Genomic DNA, 24,743 nt, shown 5'->3' with positions numbered 1-24,743 from the left:
AAACGCCTAAGTGACATCACTTGGCGTCATTTGATAGCGACGGTAGGCGGCAGTAGACCTACCACGTAAATATGTTGAAGGCATACCATGAGCGTGTGGAGTCGGTAGCAGCGATTTGCTGCTTACCAACTGAGGAACCAGGAAGTGACACACTACCTGACCTCCTAACGGATGCCAGAGGTAAAGGTGGTGTAGAGGAAAGGGGCTGGGATGAGCAGTTGAGTGTCCACAAGAGGGAGCAGCTTGAGGCAGTGCTGAGACCCTTTGCGAATCAGTTCAGTAGAAAGCCCGGTCATACTTCCTTGGTGATGCACCATGTGGACACTGGTGAGCATAGGCCAGGTAGGCAACCCGCGTATCGGGTCTCACCAGCAGCCAAGGAGAGTCTATACAGGGAGATGTGGGGGCTGCTTGAGATAGGTGTGATCCAGCCATTGTGCAGTTCATCTGATTCCTCTGGTGATAAGGCAACGCGGTTTTGCGTATACTACAATCAGTTCAATAATGTGCCCATGTCTGACACCTACCCCTTACCCTATATTAACGCTTTGTAGATGAGATGGACAGAGTGCTGGGTTATCCAGAAGACATTTTTATTTTCAGTAAGATTTGGGAATCTAACCTGGAGCAAATAGGCTGGTGTTAGGCAAGATGGGGTGGGCATGTCTGCCTGTTAAGGCACAGGTTTGCCAGATGGGGATGTCAGAGATACAGTACTGGGATCATCGTGTGGGGGGAGGTAGGGTTAGGTCAGAACCAGCTATGGTAGAGACAATCCGAGACTGGCCCCAGGCCACGACCCAGTTACATATACTGGCATTCTTAACGGCTGCAGGGGACTACAGATGTTCTGTCCCAGACTTTAGTACTGTAGTGAAGCCCCTGACAGATCTCACTAAGAAGAAACTCCCCAAAGTAGTTGACTGGACACCCGCTTGTCAGCTGGCAATACTGTTGGCACCCAATTTGGACAAGGACTTTATTGTGCAAACTGATGTGTCATAGCACGGACTTGGAGCAGTACTTAGCGTGGGGTACTATGGGCATGAGCACCCTGTGGACTATTTGAGCAGAAAACCGATAAACTGGAAAGTGGGGTATGCCACAATTGAGAAGGAATGATTGGCCATTGTTTGGGCAGTGAAAAAACTTCAACCTTATTTGTATAGACGACATTTTACTGTGGTGACTGATCATAATCTTTTAAGTGGCTACAACACACCTCAGGGGAAAATGGCTGTTTGTTGCGCTGGAGCCTTGCAATTCAAATTTATGACTTTGACATAATTCCCAAGCAAGGAAAGGCTCACAGCAATGCGGATGGACTTTTTTGGCAGGAAGAGCCGGATCCTCCAGGTCACCTCCAGTAACCCTATTAGACTGTGGACCAGGAGCCAAATCGTTGGGACGTGGCACGCTGTTTTCCGCATGGACAAGGGGGAAGGATTGTGACTGGATCACTTATAAATAACTTATGGTACAAATTTAGTTAAAGGAAACACAGGGTGCTTATTTATATAATTGCATATGTACTTATTTTGATATTCTGTACATTTTGGTTAGGGAAATCTTTAATTTCTGAGACTAGGGGGAGAAAATTCTCTTTTTTATTCTGTTTTAACCTTTCTAGAGGAAATGTATTATTTCTTAAGGTATATATCTGATACAATAAGCCTTTGTGGATGGAAGTCTTTTGTGTATTGTGATGTGGGGAAATGGCTTGTTTGGGGATTGTGACGTTCTGTGGGAATGTGTATTTTGAGCTGTCTGAAGAAACGCCCCATATGTGTCATGGGCACTAGGAGTCTTGCCCAGGATTTCACCAGATGACTGGGCTTACCAGAGTAGTGAAGCTCACACAACGGCCCTCTGGTAGCGGGGTGACTAGCGGAACAAATATCACAGCAGATGGAGAGAGAATGCCAATGAATAATAGGAAAGTCAGTGACTTGCAGCAATCTTTGGTCAAAGAATCAGCGACTAGCTGATATAATAGAAAGGCAGATTTGAACACAGAGATCAGGATGGACGTGAGTAGATGCAGGGAGGTAGCAGGGAAGTCAGTGGTCTGCGTACAGCAAGTTGTACCACTGCTTATGGTGAAGAGACTTGTCCAGGTGCAGGTAGGTATCGGGGAAGTCAGTGGTCTGCGTATAGCAAGTTGTACCACTGCTTATGGTGAGAAGACTTGTCCAGGTGCAGGTAGGTAGTGGGGAAGTCAGTGGTCTGCGTATAGCAAGTTGTACCACTGCTTATGGTGAGAAGACTTGTCCAGGTGCAGGTAGGTAGCGGGGAAGTCAGTGGTCTGCGTATAGCAAGTTGTACCACTGCCTAATAGGTGAGGATGTGTACAAGTGTTGATGAGTGGAAGCATACAAAGATAATAGGATGCAGACACTGACAGCACAGAGGAGCTTGATCCCAATAAGTATGCAGCGTATCCAACAAAGTCTATATAACGGTATGTGTGGCGCTGCTTGGTAGAAACTTGCTCAGCACAGATATGCAGGCCAACAATGGATAGTCAATCACAGTTATGCATATAACGACAGAGTAGTACGGTTAATTTCAGGTATGCAGCGTAACAATAACAGTCTATAGCGGGTATGGATACCGCTGTTGAGCGTGGAAACTTGTCCTAGCGGATATGCAGAGTAAATGTAGAAAGTCAATAACAGATAGGCATACCGCTATTCAGTAAAACAGTCTGTCCACAGGGAGATGCAGGAACTGCAGAGACGCTGGACGGCAGAGACGAGTGTAGGAACCACAGGTGAGTAGATCCGGTAATCAGAGTCCAGCTGAGGACACAGGCAGGAAACAGAAGACTGTAGCAGGTATGGAAACCTGCGATGAGTAGCACAGGGAATCCACAGAAACTGAAGACACGAGTAGTACACAAGAGATAGTAGTGGGTAAGGAAACCAGCAATGAGTAGATCAGGAATCAGCAGGAAACTGAAGACACTAGTAGAACACAGGGAACACCTTCAGAGACTCACAGGGAATGAGACTATAAGATCAGGCAATGAGGTAATGCACACAGGTGCCTTAAATAGGGAGTTGTCTGATCAAACAATTTGGATTAAAAGCAACAGACACAAGAGTTTTTGGGTGCTGCGCATGCGCAGTCCATTAGGATGGCGGACGGCCGCGGTTCAGGATAGGTGCCGGCAGGAAGGCTAGGGAGCCATGCACCAGCGCAGAGGCACTCACGGTCCGGGAAGTGACAATATGTTAATTAGATCTTTCGATGTGTGAAGGTCTAACATTAAAGGCAGTAAGGTTTAATTAAGACTGGCTTCTAAATTTTCTGCATTTGAAAACCAGATGCAGGACATCCCAGCATCTATAGAATTTCATAGATAAGTGTAAATATTGTTGGCTTTGCAATGCATGTAAATCCATGTTTGTGTCATCCTGACATCCTGATTCTAAAAAGAGCTCAGACTTCAAGGGGGCTGGCTTACCCTTTCAGGCTATCTCCAAACTGTATAAAAAGCACTTGCTTGTATTGAAAAATTGTTCTTCTTTCATCTGACCTGATCACTTGTACCTTTAACCAGTGTAAAAGCAAATAAACATCACTTGCTTCAAAGAACTGCTTGAAAATATCTGCCATGCTGAAAGTTCTGTGACCTACAGATTAGACTTAAAATCTAATCCATTCCCTGCTATTTCTGAGGTTTGGACCCAGCTTTTCCAGTACCACCGCTCTGCCTGCTACCCTGCAGCTCTGGTCAATGTGATATGCCAGGAGGGATCCATTCACCACAACCCTGATCCATAGTAAGAGGTCATGAGTACCAGCCCAGGTACACCAGCAAAGGGGTACCCCAGCAGTGACAGTTACCCAGAAGAAACCCGGTACTGGATGCCAGTTAAGGAGTCCAGTGGTGGCATCATTGTAAGCCCCTCCTACTGCGGCAAGAGGGCACACTTGGGATAAGGTAAGGGAACGGTGGCAAAGTTAGCCCAGCCGGTTCCCAGCAGCAACAAACAGGCTGGCATAGGCGGTCCATCCTGTCACAATGATGATACTGACATCAGTGATAAGGTTGTTGTAGCGGTGATGATATTGTCACAATTGAGGAAGATAACCACTGTTATCTTAAGCCCATTAATAAATGATTAAAAGCCCTATCTATTCTACAGTTAAACAAGCAACAACCAAAATGTTTTCTTTTCAAATACAAAAGTGTCATTCCCCGCTGCTGAAGTGCTTGATTTGTTAAATTATGCATATCCTTTTTAATATACAACTTAAGGGTGGGTTGAAGGACCTTTTGGCTAAGATCTGCTCTTATCAGGCCCAACATCTAGTGGACCTAATGTTGGTTTCGGCAGGCTCTGGCCTGAAGACTAACACTGGCGAAAGTTCAAACTGGTAAGGCAGTGCTGCATCTTTTTTCTTGTGCCTCAGCTGTTCTTCTCAGGAATAATGGCTTAAAGATTAATCTGCCTGTTCGTGAAGCAAGAAAACAGCAATGAAGATTGATTTGAGAAACCGAGAAAATCCGAGGGATCAACCCAGCAGTAGATACTGCAGTTTTCTGCACTCCTCTCCTAGAGACATCACAGAAATGGAAGGCCGAGGGGGAATTTTTTTTTTTTAAAAATCGCTAATACGAAAGCCAAAAAATGTTCATTGCTTGAAGAACAATCTGAATTGTAGTATGAGCCACACTAGCACTTCTCGTACAACAGAAAGAAGAAATTGTAAACCTCATTCAATATAGTCCTTCTTTTGTGTTTTTACAAATCCATGTGTTTGATAGCTTTGTTCTTAATCTAACGCTACATAACTGAAATACAGGGTGTTATTGGTTAATGATAACTCTGGGTGATTTAAAGTTTCAATGTAATGGAATATAAATTGTGACCTAAGAGCTCCTTGCAGTGATTAACCCTTTGTCATCCACATGTCATGCAGGCTCGGGAGAGTCCTTGTTTTGTGACACCATGGAAGTTACATTTCACTTTCTCTGTGTTCAGAGAGATTAAAATGAGTCTTATGTATGATAAGAATTCTTCTTGTGTTATCTGGTGCTTGTCTATCTTTGATGAAACCAACCTGATCTCTCTGTATCAGCTGGTAGGTGGTTCAGTCTTTTGGCTATCAATTTGGCCTTAAATTCTGACAATGCTCTGGGATTTGCCCAGTTTGGGAATAGTAATGGTGAAAAGAGAAGATGGATATTTAGATATTAAAGAGATTAAGTAAAAAAAGGAAGATAATCTCTGCAATCATTTAGTGAGTGCACAAATTGTAGGGCAAGTGGAGTGTGAGATATTAAAATTCTTCCTCGTGAATCTGATTTTGCAAGTATTGGGAACATACAGAGATGCAAATAAAGAATTTCACCTGTAACTCTCCTATTAGTATGTGATATCTTACGTAATGATTCTTCTCCTGGTAAAACAGCATTCATTATTAAAAAATAGCTACCCTGTTCCATTAGTCAGAAAATTTGACATGAAAATTTGTATATTGTCTATCATGATACATTGGATTGGTTTTGTTTGGAAAATGAGTCTTCAGAACTCCCACTATTATAGTTTTATATTCATGAAACTATTTCAATGCAAACTTTGCCTTGTTGGACTACTTCAGGACCTTAGCATTAAGAGGTAGTAATGTGTGAAAAATGAAATAGGAAAATCGGGGTGCAGCCTAACTTTGCACAGAGGGTCAAAGTCCCCAAAAAAACAACCTGTTCTTTATAAATGAGCATAACAAATTTTGAATATGTACTCTCTGACTATGAGGAAGGTGAACATTTGGTAAATAAAGGGATAGTGTGCATAAACAGAGGATAAAACAAAAGAAAGAAACAGATCTGTAGGTGAATTGCCTCATCTAATACTGTGATGTACAAGTGATATAAATATCACGAACAAGCAATGCAAAAGGCCCTGGCGCTGGTGGATGAATCTGAGAGGCTGTGTGCCGTCCAATAGACTAAGGCTAATATGCACCTGCAGCTGTAAAAGAGCCTGTATGCTCTTCAAGTAAAAAATATTAAAGAATCACAAATAACAGCACTGGTAACAAAATTGACGCAAATTATGTGTGAGTTGATGAATATATAAAAACAATATTTATTAAAACATATAAAAAAAATAAACAATATATCACCTGCTACATAACAGTAAGATGCTAGCTCCTGACAAATGCCACTAAGTACCTCAGATATATATAAATATAATATGATAGATATCAAGAGCGCTCTAAAATTCAGAATGCAGATAATATCCACAAATAGATCCAGATATCCATAGAAATCAGAGTAGAAAACATGTATCATCCGAAATCACTGTATATTGAAGATGGGATATACCCTAAATAAGTGGCCCGATACAAATAAAATCTGTGGTTAAACTAAATAGGCTCCCAAACCCTCAGAGATATTCAATGAGGATGAACACCTGGTTATCCAGTGGAACCTCTGTGAATGGTAAGAGATAAAGGTATTAGCAAATATAATCAAATGCAGAATACAAAACAGCAGCCTCGTAAAGACCAGGGGCTGATGGAATCTCTGAAGCTTTCGGAAGAGACACTATGGTACACATTACCATTAGTATCGAAACATGGAGAGAAAAAGGCGCCAGAAGTCCACGGGACAGTGGACCACAGATTTTATTTTTATCGAGACATTTATGTAGGGTATATCCCATCTTCAATATACAGTGCTTTTGGATGATATATGTTTTCTACTTCGATTTTTTTTTTTTTTTTTACAATTTTTTTCTTTTTATTAGAAGCATTTTGTATTTACAGAAAACAAAATATGACATCAATCACATGTTTTACAGATGTACATAAGACATAAAGGTATCGGCTTAGAAACCAGAATTTTATCAAGAAGAATTGTTTTTTTTTATGTCAATCCTTTATACTAAACAATACAATAAATTATAGAATTAAGTCAAATATTCATTGAGAACAATAATCAACAAATTATGTATATCGATATGCTCATAGAATAATCAAATAAGTATAATTCCTCAACTTATACATATACTTTCCTACCTCTCCCGCAGCCAGAGGTAAACAGCACCCTACAATATATGTTTGTAATTTCCCATATATATTTAAAAAAAAAAAAAAAAACTATGATAATATAATAGGTGGGTCACTTGTTAATTCCCTTAGATTATACCAAGAAGTGAATTTAAGACACTCATGAATTTATTTCTTCGTGGTTAATGATAAGGTATTTATATAGCTTTCCCACGTTGAGAAAAAGCGTTCTGCTTTTACTTCCTTGTCCAGTTACACTTCCACCCATTCCATTCTAAGGAGAAAAAAAAGCTTTTCTTTAAACAACTTTACAGGGGGGGCATCTCGGTGCATCCAAGTATGCAAGATTTACTAATGGCTAATAACAACTTCTTACTACCCATAGTACTTTTCTGATTCTTGGGGAAAATACCAAATATAGCCCATTCCAGGGTGAAAGGGATAAAATTAACTAAATCTCTCAATGTTATATTTCGCACTTATAACCAGAAATTTCTAACCAGAGGGCATTGCCATAAACAATGCAGTAAATCTGTACCATCTACACCACACCTATCACATCGGGAGTGGGTAATAAGTCCATATGTTGTCTCCTTTGAGGAGAGAGGTAAGCACCATGGAAAATATTTAAAAACATTTCTACATAAATGCTTGATGGGAGAAGTTTACAAGATAATTCCAACGCTCGCAATAACTGTTTGAGTAAAAGAGAGGGGAAAATAGACAACCATCTGCCCAAACCCTCATTGGATGAAGACAGATCAATGGGAGTGTGCAAATGGCTATAGTGTAGGGAAATTCTACTCCGATTTCTATTGCTTAAATGTGTGGTTCTATTTGTGGATATTATCTGCATTCTGAATTTTAGAGCACTCTTGATATCTATCATATGTTTATTTATATTTGAGGTACTTGTAGTTTCCATTTCACTGTTATGTGACAGGTGATATGTTGTTATATGTTTTTTGATATGTTTTAACAAATATCGTTTTTATATATTCATCAACTCACACATAATTTGGGGCAATTTTGTTACCAGCGTTGTTATTTGTGTTTCTTTGATATAAATATTATATAATTGGAAAAGTATATGACTGAGCAAGGAAAAGGAGGCGGAAAAGAGGGACCCTTTCCCTTGAGAAGCAATCCTTGTCCACACTCCTTTTACTGTAAACCCAACCCGCCAGTTCAGAGTTCCCATAACTTCAGTGGGGAACGGGAACCTGGTCTCCACTAATTTGAGAACTTTGGTTTAGGCTACCTTCTCTGCTCACTTTGCTGTACACATATGTTCTATTGCTTCAGAAGTACCCTAGCTTGATCTGGAGAGGAAACCAAGTAGGCTTTTCCACTTTTACGTACCAAATTTTCTGGAGTCATTTGTAAGGAATGTTCTCTGGGCAGCTGCATAGAATTCTCTGCATCAATGTAGGTCTTTCAAGGTTGGTATATAGCTGTGTGCTTTAGACCCTTGATGCTCTAAGGATGTACTCCTTCATTTGAAAAAAGTGCTTTTGGAGAAGGATGTCACAGGGAAAATAATAGGCTAGGAAAGAGGCGGAACTAGCAAGTTATGGGCCCGATGCAGGGAAGCAGGGAGGAGGGAACTGGGGCCCGCAGCTCGCTAGTTCTGAGTCTGACCCTCTGTCGTGCAGCGGGGCTCCATTATCTCAATGGGCCCAGGTGCACCGCACCTGCTGCACCAATGGTAGTTCTGCCACCGGGCAGATTAATTAAGTCAATTAATCTGATCTGTTGTCAGATTGAGGTATTGGGGAGTAACTCCCAGTGTAGATTCTGCACATGGCTGTCTTAGTCACTGCTTTTATTGCTTCTAAAAGGTAATATATTCTGATGTTATTTTATCTTGAGCGAATCTCTAGCGCTGCTATTTTGTTTTGCATATTTAAAAGGATTTCCTCCACCTCCTCCTTTAATTGTACTAGGTAGCTAATTCTGGAAATTTTGCCTTAAAGTGGTCTGACTTGCCTCTCAATTCTGCCAGATCCCTGGGGAACAGGTGTCATCACTTATAAATCATAAAGGGCCCGATTCAAGTCCAAACTCAACTTGCAAGATGTGGCATCACAGAAAGTATTAGTTTAATGTTAGATGTCAATATCAAAATAATACTTTTTTCCTTCATTAGAAAAATATATAATATCTCCAGAGAAATAATTAAAAATAAGACAATTCACAGACATAACCAAATATTGACTTTGTATTATATTCTTGGCAGAGATAGAAAACAAAAAATAGAACATACAAGATAAACATTATTCAATCAAATACATAAATAATATTAAACGTGTTTATACACATAAAGTAGAATAATGACCTATTAAATACAAAAAAACATTAACATAACATAACCTGTGGTTGACAAAACCAAAGTAAGGTGGATTAAAGGGGATGTCCATCTCTGTATTTTGATTTTTTAACCCTAAACATTCTTCTCCCTGACTTGTAGATTGAGAGGAGTCTATCCACATGGAGCTTCGTCTTTACTGAAGATCGTATTCTCAAGGCATCACTGTCTGGATAATATTCAAAGGCAAAGGGACAGTACTGTTTGTATAACACCTTTGTGAGTTCTCCAGTTCCTGATGTGTGCAGAAAGTAGTCTAGATTCTGCTTCTAAGTAAATGTTTGGATCCTACATAATTTTTAATTAAAAAAATAGTTGACATGCTCCTTAAAATCTAAATACACATTGAAACAGTATTTACATAAATTCAGCATCTGCTCTAAAAAAATGGTATACAATCATGTTCCCTTATATATAGATATTTCACTCATATTTCATTTAGTAATGAATCAGAAACATATTTGACTAAGCAAATATATAATAATAGGGATATATTTCAATTACGTATACATGTAAGGATTAAATCCTGGTCTTGTTTAAAACATTATGTATTTTGAATTGTTTGTCTGTTTTTAAACAAAACACAGTAAAACAACTACATGGCTAAATTCACACTAATTATTTTATTGTAGATGAATTATGAGTCTATATTCTACTGATTCCAAGTGAAAGATTTCCAGCAACAAAACTCCAAACTGTCCAAGAAACTATGGGACATGTGGGGGCCATATATATAAGGATCTACCTATATATGGAAGAATGTTATGCAACCGAAACACATTTTTAAGGTGTGTTTGATTATGGTCTCTGCACCTTATTGTAATAAATTTTCAACATGTCTAAGATGTATTATTTTCCAAGCAGGCAAAGATAGAACAACCTGTAGCCACTGAGATCACTGCAATGTGCACAGCAGCAGGAGATGACTATACTGAGCTTGTGGCAGGCAATAACTTTTCCACATGTGTGATTAAGTTAATAAGGACAGAACAGCATGTGTGAAGCCCAGTGTCATAGTGTGGGGAGGAGAATGGAGGCAAGCGTTAGGTTACAGAGTGGATATTGATATTGAAAAGAGCAGGGACCTCAACAGTAGAGTCGTGATAAGAGGATCGAATCAAAGTTGTGCAGGAAATTTGTGACGTCAATAATGTTCCTCCATGTCACAAACACCCCAGCCTGTCCCGGATACAGCATTCTGAACAGCCGGCCGTGACTGGCATCAATTAAGTCACTTAACAATGAATACACCTTTTCTGCCACCACAAAAGATTTATTATGGTGTCCTTACGTTCACCAGAACCACTTATTAATGTTTCACACTTAAATCTCATACACATGTAGCATGAGCCTCCCGAGGCTTTGTAAATTCACAAAGAGTCACAGAGAACACATTAGATTAAATTTATTTAATCTGAAAAATGTTTCCAAGGCTTATTTACAAAAACTAATAACAAAGACATACAATATTTTGCACAAATGAGTTTCAGAAAATAAAACAGAAAATAAAAAAAGTCCCTACTTACAAGTTCAGGAATTGGCGTGTGAGGAGTACACACTGAGAAGAATGACATATTTCAGTCGAGATAGACCCCCTCAAAGAAATGAACACTGTACTAGTGATACAACGGATTTTTCAACCATTTCTTGTTGACTCTTCATACCCACCTCAGGAATTTTATTTTCACCTAAGTTAGATGGATGCCCAAAATGACACAGGGCTTTCGAAGTAAATTATGGATGTCCTGAGACCTGGCATTTCAGAAGACCTGAGTTCTCACCTCTGCTCGTTCGGCCTGGCTAAGTCTAACTCCTCTGCATACACAAACTACTCATAGATTTTATCTGTGGCTATTGGCTACTTTCATAAGACCTTTGACACTTGCCTAGGTCAGACTCATGTTAGTTAACGAAATACACTTTGAAAGGTTACATAAAATATTCACAGTGTTATACATAAATCCAACAGAAAATAACAATCAGTCATTAGATATTCTAAATTTCATCACACTCCATATGAAACAAATCTCATATATCTGACCTATTGCATCATGTCTACACGTGTTTCTTTCCCACTTTATTAAACTACTACCTGCTCCTAAGAGAGTTATTTCTGCTAAATTTCTGCTGCCTGATGTTCCCAACTTTTCTTGGTGGGGACACTCAGGCCAAAGGTGACTCATTGACAGGAATCAAAACTTGCTTTTTTTATTTAGGATCAACCAAATTCCTAATTTGACATTGTTTTTTTTCTGGAGCTGATTGGCATTCCTTCAGATGTGTGGGTTGCAAATGTGTACAGACCATTTTTATATTTAGTATTAACTGTCCTTTAAGCAGTTATTTTTACTTATCAGGAAATGTACCATTACACTACTACTGAATTGCACTGACTAACCCTAGGGGACTTAATTTCATGATGCTTGCGAGGAACCCCTATAAAAGAGTGAGGCTTTGGTTTCGGGAAAAGGATGCGCTGTCACCCCCAGATTAGTCTCGCTAGGTAACTGCTGATAGAACAAAGGTGGATATAGACCAAGGTCAGAGCAGGCAGATAAGGTCCAATATCAGAATCCAATAAGAGATTGGAGAGGCAGCATATATCCACAGTGGAATAACAAGCTAGAGTCACAAGTAGTCAAAAGTAGTCAAACAAGCCAGGCTGGTTCAAGGTAATTTGATAACAGACATAGGAGTTCAGACACCTAAGGTACAGAACCTTTTTTTTACAGACTAGGCCACAGAGAAAGAGAGGGGTTATAAGTGCTGACCATGCCTTTGGTTGGTCAGGAGAGAGATAAGTGATCAACCAATCAGGATCTGTGAAAAATAAGGAAAAGGAGACCAGAAGGTAACCAACAGACTCTGGCTGAGCTGAATGGCTATGGCCCAAAAGCTAGGAGGCTACAGTTAATTGTCAGGATAGACTCCTTACATCTCTACTTATCCAGCATTAGTTTTTCGTGTTTAAATGTTTATCACAGGGGTCGATGTTCTATGGTCACAAGCCAAATAATGTACATATCACTTATGATTGTTGTCACGAATCACCCTAAGAGTTAAGTTTCACCTTAAACAGTCCCCTTTCCTATATAACCAGATATGTTCGCCGGTACTCGGTTCTCCCCAGGACTTAATCTCCAGTAGAGATAACTTAACTCAGGTAGGTGTGCATGACAAAGGACTTGGCAGTGGGAGGCTGAGCAGAGATCTCTATGGCAGATAAGGCAGGTATACTGAGTGCAATAGAATGTAGTACCACTCTCCACTAATATAACAGTTTTACAGTGTAGAGAAGAGGATGGAGCTGGAGGGCAATACAGTGCAAGGGAAGCAGCAGAAGCAAGATCAAGCTGTAAATCTGGAAGGTGAAACACAGCTGAAGTAGGTGAGTCCAATGAAGCGGATAGCGGCCATCACAATCCTGCGCCTGGAAGGTTGTCTCACAGATGAAAGGCAGAATCAAACAACTGGCAAAAGGTCTATCCAGGCAGCAATCAATGGAAGCCAATTAGGGCAGATGTCAAATTAGACTGGAGGTGAGTAAAGTTCATGTCATCACACCCAGGCTGACAACAACATTGCAGCAGTAGAATAAAAACAGCACTTACCTGCTGTTCCTAACAATAGTGGTTGTTATGCCTTCAGGTGGGAGACACCCAAATCTCCTAAACATTATTAGCAGTTAGACCTATATTTATCTTTTATGCCTCCACCATAGGATTCTTTTGTCCACTCGGTAGAGCTCTAAACCCCATACTCACCACATCCCATCTGTATAAAAGAAATAATATAACATTGCCACTAGAAAATGATCATCAACAATTTTATGGTGGAAGACATATGCAAGAAAATATATATTAAAAGTTGTTTAATCAAGGGGTCTGCTGCCCCAGTAATTCTGCCATTTTCCCATAAATTCAGGCCTGCCATAAAAAACATATTAATACTCTCCAATGTCATTAAAAAGATGGAAGGAACAAATGGAACATGGGATTTGCACTGTTACCAACATTTCAAAATAGTTGCTAAGAACACTAAGTAGTACAGGAATACACATCATGACGTATTTGAACTGTTTAAGCTAGTTTGAAATGTAGATCTATTCAGCCAGGTTCAAATAATTAAAACTTTTGGTCGAACTAAGCTATAAAGTATCTTAATACCCTTTTTGTCTGGCCACATGACGTGTATAGGTATAATTGTTAAGCTAGTAATTAAAATTCAAAGTTTAAAACATAGAACATAAAATGTTGTATTTTCTACCTATTCAAGCTTAAATGGCTACATTTTATAGTTATAACATTTAACTTGAACAGCAAGCATTACTGAGTGTGTATTTGATTTTTCCATTCAAGAGTAAACCTGTATATTTGGGGGGTGGGGTACTGTAGCGCGATGAAAAAAAGGGCGACAATATTTACAGTGACATGGTAATAGCAAATCTGTCATTCTCGACATACTGACAATACCGACAGTCGGTATTGTCAGTATGTCAGGAATGACAGGTTTGCGATTGCCATGTCACTGTAAATATTGTCAGCCTTATCTTCATCGCAGTAATAAGTACCACCGATATTTGGGAATGTCAAATACCACCCCCTTCTTAGGGAGTAGAATTTGATCTGACTGCCTTTTTGACTTTTTGCTCTTCTTCTTGTCATTGTGGAGGGTTACATCTAATTATAAATGCCTTCCATGGGAGTGGTATATCTTTAGGAAACCCTAACATTTAGAAATTTACCCAAGTGTCCTTCCTAGTCTTCATATTAGACAGACTAAAATAAAAGAGAACCATTATTTTGAGCCCTGATGAGAGAATAATAAAGTACACACAGAACTCTGTAAGACATATTGAAATAACTTACAAAAGCATCCTATTATCTCATGACTATTGTAATGCGCAGAGAATGCAGAAGCATATTCAGATTTTACAGTGCATTGGCCAGTTGTTATAATACAGCTTTTAACCATGTTCCACTATGCAGCACAGTCAACTTTACCCTTATAAATATCCTTATTATGCTGTAACACATAATTATTATGTTCTTTGGATTGACATAATTATGTGAATATATGAATTACATATTCAGTTGTACACAAAGAACTGGGAGCAAATTACCAAAATGAATAACAATAAAAACATAAAAACATTGCACACCACAAAAATTCCACAGAAAGTAAAAAGCTTGTTTCAAAAATAAATAAAAAAGTAGCACATTGACAATTGTGAACTAGTGGATATATGTTCTTCTTTATCCATGCCAGTACTTGTATACTATACATTTCCCCCCATATCACACTCTATCCCTGCCTGGACATCCTATATACTGTGAGCAGTAAACAGATACAAATCAGGTACAGGTAAGGTGTGTACTGCCAATGGATATTCCCTTTAAAGTGTAGAACACAGTGAACATATTTCAGTTTGCTTTACTGCTATTACACTAAGCTCTATCAACATATATTAGAGCTTCTTATATAACTTAAGATAATTGTGTGAAAAATACATATTTTATACAAAAACAATTATATTTTTCATTGTACAAAATACCTGATTACAATAGTTGACACTAGTGGATTCAGTAGCATCACAATGCTATTTAGTTCTGGCCCATTCAACAGCTAGTAATTTATACATATTTAGAGATCCATTCACAAAACTATCAGGAAACTTATTTTGATCAAACGTATAATGTATTTTAGGTGTGCCTTAAAGAAGGTCATAAACGCACAACATCACATTTTAGATGACCATCAAAAATAGCTGTGTCCATCTTCTCTTTCCTTTCATTTCTTAATGGCCTAAAAAAGAAGTTTTAAAACAAATTAGCAATATTTCAGTCAAAACAAGACTTAAGCTAGAGCATAAAAGAGAATAGTAACGTTGCATTAAACTCACTACCACTAATGTCTAAAGAGTAAGAAGAAACACACTGATGGCGAGCTCAGGGAGGACAGAAACCTTATGCGGAACAGAAGGGCATCTTCGAGAGGTTTGTCTTGAAGAACCCCCAGAATATGTTTCTATTTCTCTTCAGTTTTCAAACCTCCACGCATTACAAGCCATATTAACTAGAGATCTTCACTGACCACCGTGTTCTGGTTTTGGTTTCGGTTTTGGATCTGGATTACTTCGTGTTTTGGCAAAATCGAACTTGCGTGTTTTGGTTTTGGATCCTGATTTTTTTCTAAAATCCCTATATTTTTTTTGCTAAAATCACATATTTTCGCTTTGTTTTCCCCCCTATATTATTATTAACCTCATTAACACTAATTTCAAGTCATTTGCAGTCAATTTTGACCACCTTACAGGTCACACTATTATTTTTATACACTTTCAAAGAAAGACTGCAGCGACCTGTCTGGATGCTAAGCGACAGAGCAATGACTCAAACACACGGCAGTTCCTAGCACATCTAGAAAACATTGCCACACAGCAGTGTCAGTAAAGAAAAGTGGTGCAAGATGGAATTGTCCTTGGATGAGGAAATCAGTTATGGTTCATTTGATCGCTCCACCAGTTTCTTGGATAACTGTGGTAATTCTACAGCTAATACATGGCGACGAGTGCTGCTCCCCACGCCCCCCACCCCTCCCAGGGATGCGTGCTTTTATCAGACCTAAACCAATCAAGGGTGCCAGACAATGCATTAAAAAGAGCCATTGTAATTCACAGCAAAAAGCAAGTTCATCACTGAGCTTTGAATCAGCCCCAATTCCCAAAAAATTATAATATAGTTAGGTACCTTTGACGTAAAGTGCAGATTACAAACACTTTGACTGGATCACTATTAAATAACTTTTGGCATAAATTTATTTAAAGCAAATAGCGCAGGCCGCTTATTTATATAATTGCATATACACTTATTTTTTGTATTGTATATATTCTGAGATAGGAAATCGTTATTTCTGAGACCAGGGTAGAAACTGTTTTTTCCTGTTTTCACCTTACTAAAAGATATGCCTTATTTCTGATGCATATATCTGATAAAAAGGGCCTTTGTGGATGGAGGTCTTGGGTGTATTGGGATGTATTTTGTATGGAAGTGTCATTGTCTGGGATTTGTAAGGTTGCTAGTGGAAACCTCTAATTAGGCATATGTGGAAGGGAGTCTGATAGCAGGAAGTGATAACGAAGTTTTGTGATGAAGCGTCATGCCTGCTCTGGCCAAAGGCCCAGCAGGGGGTCATTACTGTGTGGCCTTTTGTCCAGAGTGAATTTCATAGATAAGCGCAAATTTAGCTTTGCAATGCATGTAAATCCATGTTTGTGTAAATAGAGTACATCCTGAATCTAAAAACGGCCTGTGTTCAAATCAGTATAAATGCACTGACTTGTACACTGAATTGTATTCTTCTGATTTCAACATCTGACCTGATCACTGGTACCACTAACCAGTGAGAGCAAATAAACATCTTGCTTCATCAACCTGCTTGAAAACATCTTCAATATTGCTGTATGCCTGTGACCTGCCAATTAGACCCTAAATCTAATCCATTCACTGGCTGTTCTGAGGTTTGGACCCAAGCTTTCTAGTACCACCACTCTGCCTGCTATCTGTAGCTCTGGTCATTGTGATAGGCCAGGGGGGATCAATCCACAGCAACCTTGATCTATAGTGACAGGTCAGGAGTACCAGCCCAGGTACATCAGCAACGAGGAACGCAGCGTCAGTTACCCAGAAGGAACAGGGGTTCTGAGTGCCATAGAAGGAACTCAGTGGTGGCAGCATTGTAAGCCCCTCCTACTGCGGCAAGAGGGTGCAATTGGGATAACGTAAAGGAACGGTGGCAAAGTAAGCCCAGCCGGTTCCCAACAACAGACAGGGTGGCATAGGCGGTTCATCCTGTCACAGACATCCATGCTTACATTACTTCTGCAAGCAATGTTGTTCTTTGTTAATAAAACTGTTGACTGTTATCTTTATACCGTTCAAAAAAATTAAAAATAATCTTCCACCATTTTTTGGATGTTGATAGTAGGACCAGTTGGCGTAACAGCAGAGGTGTCACTAATTCTGGTCAATTCTTTTACAGTAAACAAGACCAGATGTCAAAATGTTGTGCTGAGTCATCTGCATCATAATGGGTATCTAATATTTTTGCAAAGCACACAACAGTATATAGCACATGTAGGTAACATTGGCACACAGCGGTAGCTGAAAGGAAAAGTGGTGCAAGATGGAATTGCCCTTGGGCCCTCCCACCCACCCTTATGCTGGATCTTAAAAAGGACATGCACACTTTAACAAACCAAGCAGTTCAGTGACAAGGAGTGCCACTTTTGAGGCTGATGTGCTTGATTTGTTTGGGCCCCCAAAAAACAAGCTAACAATGGCCTTAAGGCAACTAAAGTAACAGTGCTGTTAATGAACTCTAATGTGGCAAGATGTTGTTGTCATTATTATTATTTTTATTTATAAGGCGCCACCCAGTGTCCGTAGCGCCGTCATCATCCTCAGCCTCATCCTCACCCTAATCAGTTTGTACATCATCCTCACACATTATTAATTCAGCACCGCGGGAATCCACCATTACAGAAGTCTCAGTATTTTGATGTAATTGCCCTTTCAATGTGGAACTTGAAGTTCATCTTTTCCACATTTTGAGGAAGTAGCTTCCTACGCCGATCGCTGACCAAGTTCCCGGCTGTGCTGAAAACTCTTTCCGAGTGCACACTGGAGGCTGGGCAGCTTAGACAGTGCAAAGCAAGTTGGCACATGAGTGTCCAAATTTTTTTCCTCCCAGTATGTAAAGGAACTGTCTGATGTATCTATTTCTATGCAGTCGTGAAAATAATCCTCCACCATCCTTAGGATGTTGATAGTAGGAACAGGTGGAGTTACGGCACAGGTGTCACGTCTTTTGGTCAATTCTTTTAGACCAGACCAGATGTCAAAATGTTGTGCTCAGTCATCTCCATCATCCCTAGGTCTCTTGGGAAAGCTAAGTTTTTTCCTAGCGGCAGTTGACTGAGAAACTGCAGGAGGAGATGCCTCCTGTCACGTAACACTTAAGATGTCATCTTGCTCACCAGGAGTTCCTTGCATCTCTTCAGATCTGGGACAGTTGAAAACAAAGAGAAGACTTAATTCTTAAGCCGAGGATCAAGCACAGTCGCCAAAATGTAGTGATCCGATTTCAAGATATTGATAACTCTTGGATCCTAACTAATCAAATAAAGTACTTGATCTTCAAGTCCGACATACTTAGCGTATTTGCTTTGTTTAATCCCCTCCTTCAGTTTCTCAAGCTGCTTTTCCAAAAGTCTAATTAAGAGAATCACTTGACTCAAGCTAGCAGTGTCTGAACTCACCTCACAGGTGACTACTTTGAATGGTTTCAGCACCTTGCACAACACGGAAAGCATTCTCCACTGTGCTTGACTAGAATACATCCCCCCTTCTTTCCCAATGTCATGCCTTGTAGAGTAAGTGTGGATGGCTTTTCGCTGTTCCTCCATCCGCAGAAGCATATACAGGGTGGAATTCTACCTGGTCACCACCTCTTGCTTCAGTTGGTGGCAGGGCAAATTATATTACTCTTGTAACTGCTGCAATCTCCTACGCGCTGTTGCCGAATGCCAGAAATGTCCAGATATTTTACGGGCCACAGACAGCATCTCCTGCACGTCCCTGTCATTTAATAAAAAGCTCTCCAAGTTCACCAAGTTTATTGTGTGAGCAAAACAGGGAATGTGATGGAATTCACCCAGCTGTAATGCTCTCACAATGTTGGCGGCGTTATCAGAAATGACATATCCTTAGGAGAGTCCAAGTGGGATAAGCTATGTTGCAATGACATCCCTTTTTTGTAACAGATTGTCAGCTGTATGCCATTTAGTGGAGCCGGTGATACACAGAGTAGCCTGCTTCTGACAAATGTGATGTACTTGGGTACATGCGGTTCTTGCTGGTGAAGGTGAATCAACAACCCAGTGGGCTGTCACAGTCATATAATCTTTAGTTTGCCCAGTTCCGCTTGTCCACTTATCTGTGGTTAAGTGTACATTGGGTAGAATGGCATTTTGTAGCCCAATAATTACATTTTTACGAACCTTCTGGTAGAGGCGAGGAATAGATTTTCTAGTGCAAAGATGTTGTGATGGAATTTGGTAACAGGGACACAAGACCTCAGGTAACTGTCTAAAACCAACTGCATTAATAGTGGATATTGGACGCAGATCTAATACTTGCCATGGCGTCTGTGATCCGCTTTGCGACTGGGTGAAAGCTTTCATACTTGCTTCCTCTTGCAAAGGATTGTTTAACAGTCAATTGTTGTAAACTACTAGTAGTCTGTTACGGACTTACCTCTCCTCCGTTCCAGTGCTGTGCTGTCGGATATCGGAAGCCGCACTTCCGGGTTCGGCGGTTACATGACCGCAACTCGGGGCGGGGGATTTGAATCTCACCTGGTATTTAATCTTCACTCTGACACTCGGTGAGTGTCAGAGCACCTTGGCTGCTTCCTGGATATCTGTGCTTGCAGCTCTTGTGTGAACTCCTGTGTACCAGTCCTGCTTGTCTCACCTTTCTGGATCTCCTGTCCCTGTGTACCGACCCGGCTTGCTAACCATTCTCATTGCCTGTGACCCTGACCTGGATTGTCTGACGATTCTCGCTCTTGCCTAGTTTCTCTGCCGCTCCTGTGTACTGACCCGGCTTGCTGACCATCCCTGTTTGAATGTTACCCTTACCCGGACTGTCTGACGTTTCTTTGACTCCGCTTGTACCTCTGCCACCAGTCTGTGTACCGAACCCGGATTTCTTCATGCAGCACCTGCCCTTCTATCTTGTACTACATTCATTGGCACCGGCTGTTGGACTACATCTCCTCTACCTGCTGCTCCATCCACTATACTACATCTTGAGGTGAGCCTGAGGACCGCGACCTGCAACTCCTGGCAGCTAAGTCCATTCCACCTTGCGGCGGTTCTTGGTAAACACAGAGGAGTTCGTTAGATTCCGCAGCTGAGGTAAGCCAGTGCTAATGAAGATTAGTACTGAATCCAGCTAATCCGTTACAGTTTGCTCTGACCATGGATTCAGCGGCAAGAGACCTACTGGAGCACTTAGTGGGAAGAATAGAGAAACAAGAGGCCAATCAAGAACAACTTCTAAAATTTCTCCAGAGCTTATCTACCCAGTTGGATACCGTTAAGAAGACTTTGGTGGCTACCGAACCTCCTGCACCTGTGGTTGCGGCTCCCAACTCTCCACCTGCAGCAGCAGCTACCTCCTCTCAGTTGCGGATACCTAATCCGCCTAAATTCGATGGGGACCTAAACTCAGCAGAGGCCTATGTGATCTTGCTCCTGTCTGGTCAAGCCTTAGCCTGGGCTTTTCCTTTGTGGGAGAGAAACGACCCCATTCTGCACAATTTTGCCACCTTCTTGTCTACATTCAAGAGGATCTTCGATGAAACGGGGAGGGTATCTAATGCCGCCACCGGCTTATTGCATCTGCGCCAGGGAACCCAGTCTGTGGGGCAGTATGCGGTCCACTTCAGAACCATGGCCTCTAAACTCCGCTGGAACAATGAGGCTCTCGTGGCTACGTTCTGGCAGGGCCTCTCTGACCATATAAAGGACGAACTGGTATCGCAAGAACTTCCTACATCACTGGATGATCTCATCTCCCTCTGCGTTAAGATCAATCTACGTTTCAAGGATTGCAATTCTGAGAGGGAACAATCTCGTCACAGCATGATTCGCTTGACTCCCAACTTCCAAATGCCTGTTCTTTCTCCAGAGAGACGATGCAATTGGAGATTGAGGAGAGGAGAGAGAGAGAAGATTTCAAAACAGGTTGTGTCTGTACTGTGGAGAGAGCGGCCACCTTCTGAATTCCTGTCCCAAACGTCAGGGAAACGACAAGGCCTAACGTGTTCGGGAGCATTGTCGTTGGGCCTCTTTACTCAGTCTCCCTCTACTTATTTTAGTAACGATTGCCTTACCTTTCCCATTTCTTTAGAAACAGGATCATCCACTTTTTCTCAGTCCGCACTCCTCGATTTCGGAGCCGCAGGGATTAATTTCAGCCGCTGTGGTAAAGCAATTCTCCATTCCTACGCAAGTCTTGGAACAACCTATCTCCCTTTTTGCCATCGATGGGGGGAAAATCCCTGAAGGATCCATCATATTGTGTACTACTCCTCTCATTCTCCAGATTGGGGCACTTCATCGGGAGAGTATTTCCTTCTTTGTAATCCAGAGATCCACCAATCCGGTCATTCTCGGTCTACCGTGGCTACGTCTCCATTCCCCCACTCTAGACTGGCGGTCCGGTCATATCTTGGGGCCAACACTGTCGTACACACTGTCTTCTAAAGGTGGTTCCCAAAGAGACTCCCAAGTGTCACAAGAAATTTCCCCTGACACTTCTACCTGAACCTTACCAAGCCTTTACTGATATCTGTGAACAAGAGGCCACGAAACTTCCTTCTCACAGAATTTGGGACTGTAGTATAGTCCTCATTCCTGGCAAACCAGTCCCTCGAGGCCGTGGGTATCCTCTCTCTGTTCCTGAATCCATGGAGGAGAATGCTCAAGATAACTTAAGGAAAGGTTTCTTTCGTAAATCTTCTTCTCCTGCTGGTGCAGTCTTCTTCTTTGTAAAAAAGAAAGACGGGGAACTTCGCCCTTGCATTGATTATAGAGGCTTGAATGCCATTACCATAAGAAGATCGGTATCCACTGCCATTAATCTCGGAATTGTTTGACCGTATAAAGGGGGCTACCATCTTCTCTAAACTGAACCTCAGAGGAGCTTACAATCATGTACGCATAAAAGAGGGGGGTGAGACGGCCTTTAATACCCAGGATGGTCACTTTGAATATTTGGACATGCCTTTTGGGTTATGCAGTGCCCCTGCTGTCTTTCAAGGCTTTATGAATGAACTCTTCCGACACCTCTTATATCAATTTGTAGTAATCTACTTAGACAACATCCTCATCTTCTCCAAGGACCTGGTATCTCATCATAGACACTTGTTGGAGGTTCTGTCCCGTATCAGAAGGAATAGTCTGTTCTGTAAGTTACAAAAATGTACCTTTGAACAGAGGCAAGTACCCTTCTTGGGGTATATAATTTTCGGGACTGGGCTACAGATGGACCCATCCAAATTAAGATCCATACTTGAGTGGACCCAACCAGGGCCAGATCAACCAATAGGCTGATCAGGCTGCAGCCTGGGGCGCTGGGTCTTGGGGGGGCGCGGCGCTGCCAGTATTTATTTATTTTTTCAATCACTTTTTTTTATTTTCCAAAAATTTGGGGGGGGTCGGTCTGCGTGCGAGGGGGAGGGGATGGGTGCAACGATCAAAGTCATTGGTGTTCAGTGGTCAGCAACAACCAGCCAATCACTATGCTGCCTGTTGCTGTATGGGCACCCACAACGCTGTTTAGCAGCCATGAAGCAGGAAGTCTTCACTTCCTGTCTGCTGATCTGAGGAGAGGAGCGACGCTGGCCAGCACTAGAAAAGGTGAGCAAGGGGGCTGTCAGAAGGAAGGGGGGGGGTCTGCCATACAAATCTATAGGGAGGGAGAGGGGGGGCAAATCTGCCATACAAATCTATAGGGAGGGAGAGAGGGGTAGATCTGCCATACAAATCTATAGGGAGGGAGAGGGGGGTGATCTGCCATACAAATCTATAGGGAGGGAGAGGGGGGGGCATCTGCCATACAAATCTATAGGGAGGGAGAGGGGGGGGGGAGATCTGCCGTACAAATCTATAGGGAGGAAGGGGGAGATCTGCCATACAAATCTATAGGGAGGGGGGGGGGGAATCTGCCATAAAAATCTATAATAAGGGGGAGGGGGGGATCTGCCATGCAAATCTATAGGGAGGGAGAGGGGGGGGTGGGGATCTGCCATACAAATATATAGGGAGGGAGAGGGGGGGGATCTGCCATACAAATCTATAGGGAGGGAGAGGGGGGGATCTGCCATATAAATCTATAGGGAGGGAGGGGGGTGCAGCCATACAAATCTATAGGGAGGGAGAGAGGTTGAGATGTGTGAAGGAGGGCAGATGAGGCCGGCTTATATATGTGGCTAGGGGGTTTTGATGTGACTGAGGAGGGGAATAACTGCAGGATGGAGGTAAGTAAAATGGCTGCAGAGGTGGGAGGTGAGGAAAATAGCTGCAGGGAGAAGGTAAGGAAAATGGCTGTAGAGGGGATGGATGCAGGGTGGGAGGTGAGGAAAATGGCTGCAGGAGGGGGTTGAGGAAAATGGCTGCAGGGAGGTTGAGGAAAATGGCTGCAGGGGGGTTGAGGAAAATGGCTGCAGGGGGGTTGAGGAAAATGGCTGCAGGGGGGTTGAGAAAAATGGCTGCAAGGGGGGTTGAGGAAAATGGCTGCAAGGGGGGTTGAGGAAAATGGCTGCAGGGGGGTTGAGAAAAATGGCTGCAGGGGGGGTTAAGGAAAAAGGCTGCAAGGAGGGGGGAAAGGATGCAGGTTGGGAGGAAAGAAAAATGGTTGCAGGGGGGGTTAAGGAAAATAACTGTGGTGGGGGATAAGGAAAATGACTACTAGGGGAATGGGTGCAGTGTGGGAGGTAATGACAATGGCTGCAGGGAGCAATGGCTGCAGGAGGTGGTAAGGAAAATGGCTGCAGGGGGAGAAATAGCTGCAGGAGGTGGTAAGGAAAATGGCTGCAGGGGGAGCAATGGCTGCAGAGGGTGTAGTGAAAATGGCTGCAGTATTTAAAAAATAGAGCAGCTTTGGGGGGCATAATCTCCTGATTGTGTTGGCGGTTACATGGATGCTCTCTGTGGTCTCAACAATCACTAGAATACTAAATATTAGTGAGATGGGGCTAATAGAGGTTTGTATTTGACCACAAATGTTCAGATATTGCTTATATATGCCTACAATAGGGTACATTTAGCAGGCCATAATGGAGCATTTTGTTTAAACTAAAGAGCCTAATCATTCAGGGTTTGTTAACATTTTGCATTATAATAAAATTTTGCATTTTCAAAACAGGACCCCAACTTTCCAGAAGCCAGCGAGAGGATAACAAAGCTGCAAGAGAGAAGAGCAAGAACAGGTAAGAGACAATGGCACAATCTGTCTAAATATGAATGCTGGAGAATACTCCTGAACATTCATATTCAGGAGTATTCCTATACACCTATATACTTGAGGGGGAAGGGGGGGGGGCGCTGCAGTCATATTAACCTAGGGCGGCCAGAACCCTTAATCAGGCCCTGGCCCCAACAATCGGGCCTGAAGGCTACTCAACGATTCTTAGTATTTCCAAATATTATTGCCAGTTTATTAAAGGTTACTCTACTTTGGTGGCACCTATCACTGCATTGACCCGTAAGACTGCGTAT

The 24,743-nt window shown here is 41.7% G+C and overlaps 2 protein-coding genes across 3 annotated transcripts in view; one reads left to right on the top strand and one right to left on the bottom strand.

Annotated features, from left to right (window-relative positions):
* The window catches only part of LOC142144427 (plasminogen-like), a 131,509-nt gene extending 121,257 nt beyond the window's left edge, over window positions 1-10,252 (top strand). Inside the window, exons 12-13 of one of the 2 annotated variants that reach the window (XR_012689705.1) lie at window positions 9,497-9,613; window positions 10,027-10,252. Coding sequence is in view for 1 of the 2 variants with exons in the window: in XM_075203272.1 (XP_075059373.1) it covers window positions 9,497-9,501 (5 nt within the window). In the remaining variant the exon portion in view is untranslated. The other variant, XM_075203272.1, reaches the window with a different exon arrangement.
* A 3,061-nt stretch (window positions 10,253-13,313) lies between these two features.
* The window catches only part of SLC22A3 (solute carrier family 22 member 3), a 201,946-nt gene continuing 190,516 nt past the window's right edge, over window positions 13,314-24,743 (bottom strand). The window contains exon 11 of the mRNA XM_075203271.1: window positions 13,314-15,199. Within this exon, the coding sequence (XP_075059372.1) occupies window positions 15,118-15,199 (82 nt within the window). The 3' untranslated portion in view covers window positions 13,314-15,117. The remainder of the gene's footprint in view (window positions 15,200-24,743) is intronic.

The sequence above is a fragment of the Mixophyes fleayi genome, chromosome 3 (genome assembly GCF_038048845.1).
Source record: "Mixophyes fleayi isolate aMixFle1 chromosome 3, aMixFle1.hap1, whole genome shotgun sequence".
Taxonomy (NCBI): domain Eukaryota; kingdom Metazoa; phylum Chordata; class Amphibia; order Anura; family Limnodynastidae; genus Mixophyes; species Mixophyes fleayi.
Note: the sequence above shows the minus strand (reverse complement) of the source record. Positions and strands in the feature narration are given on the sequence as shown.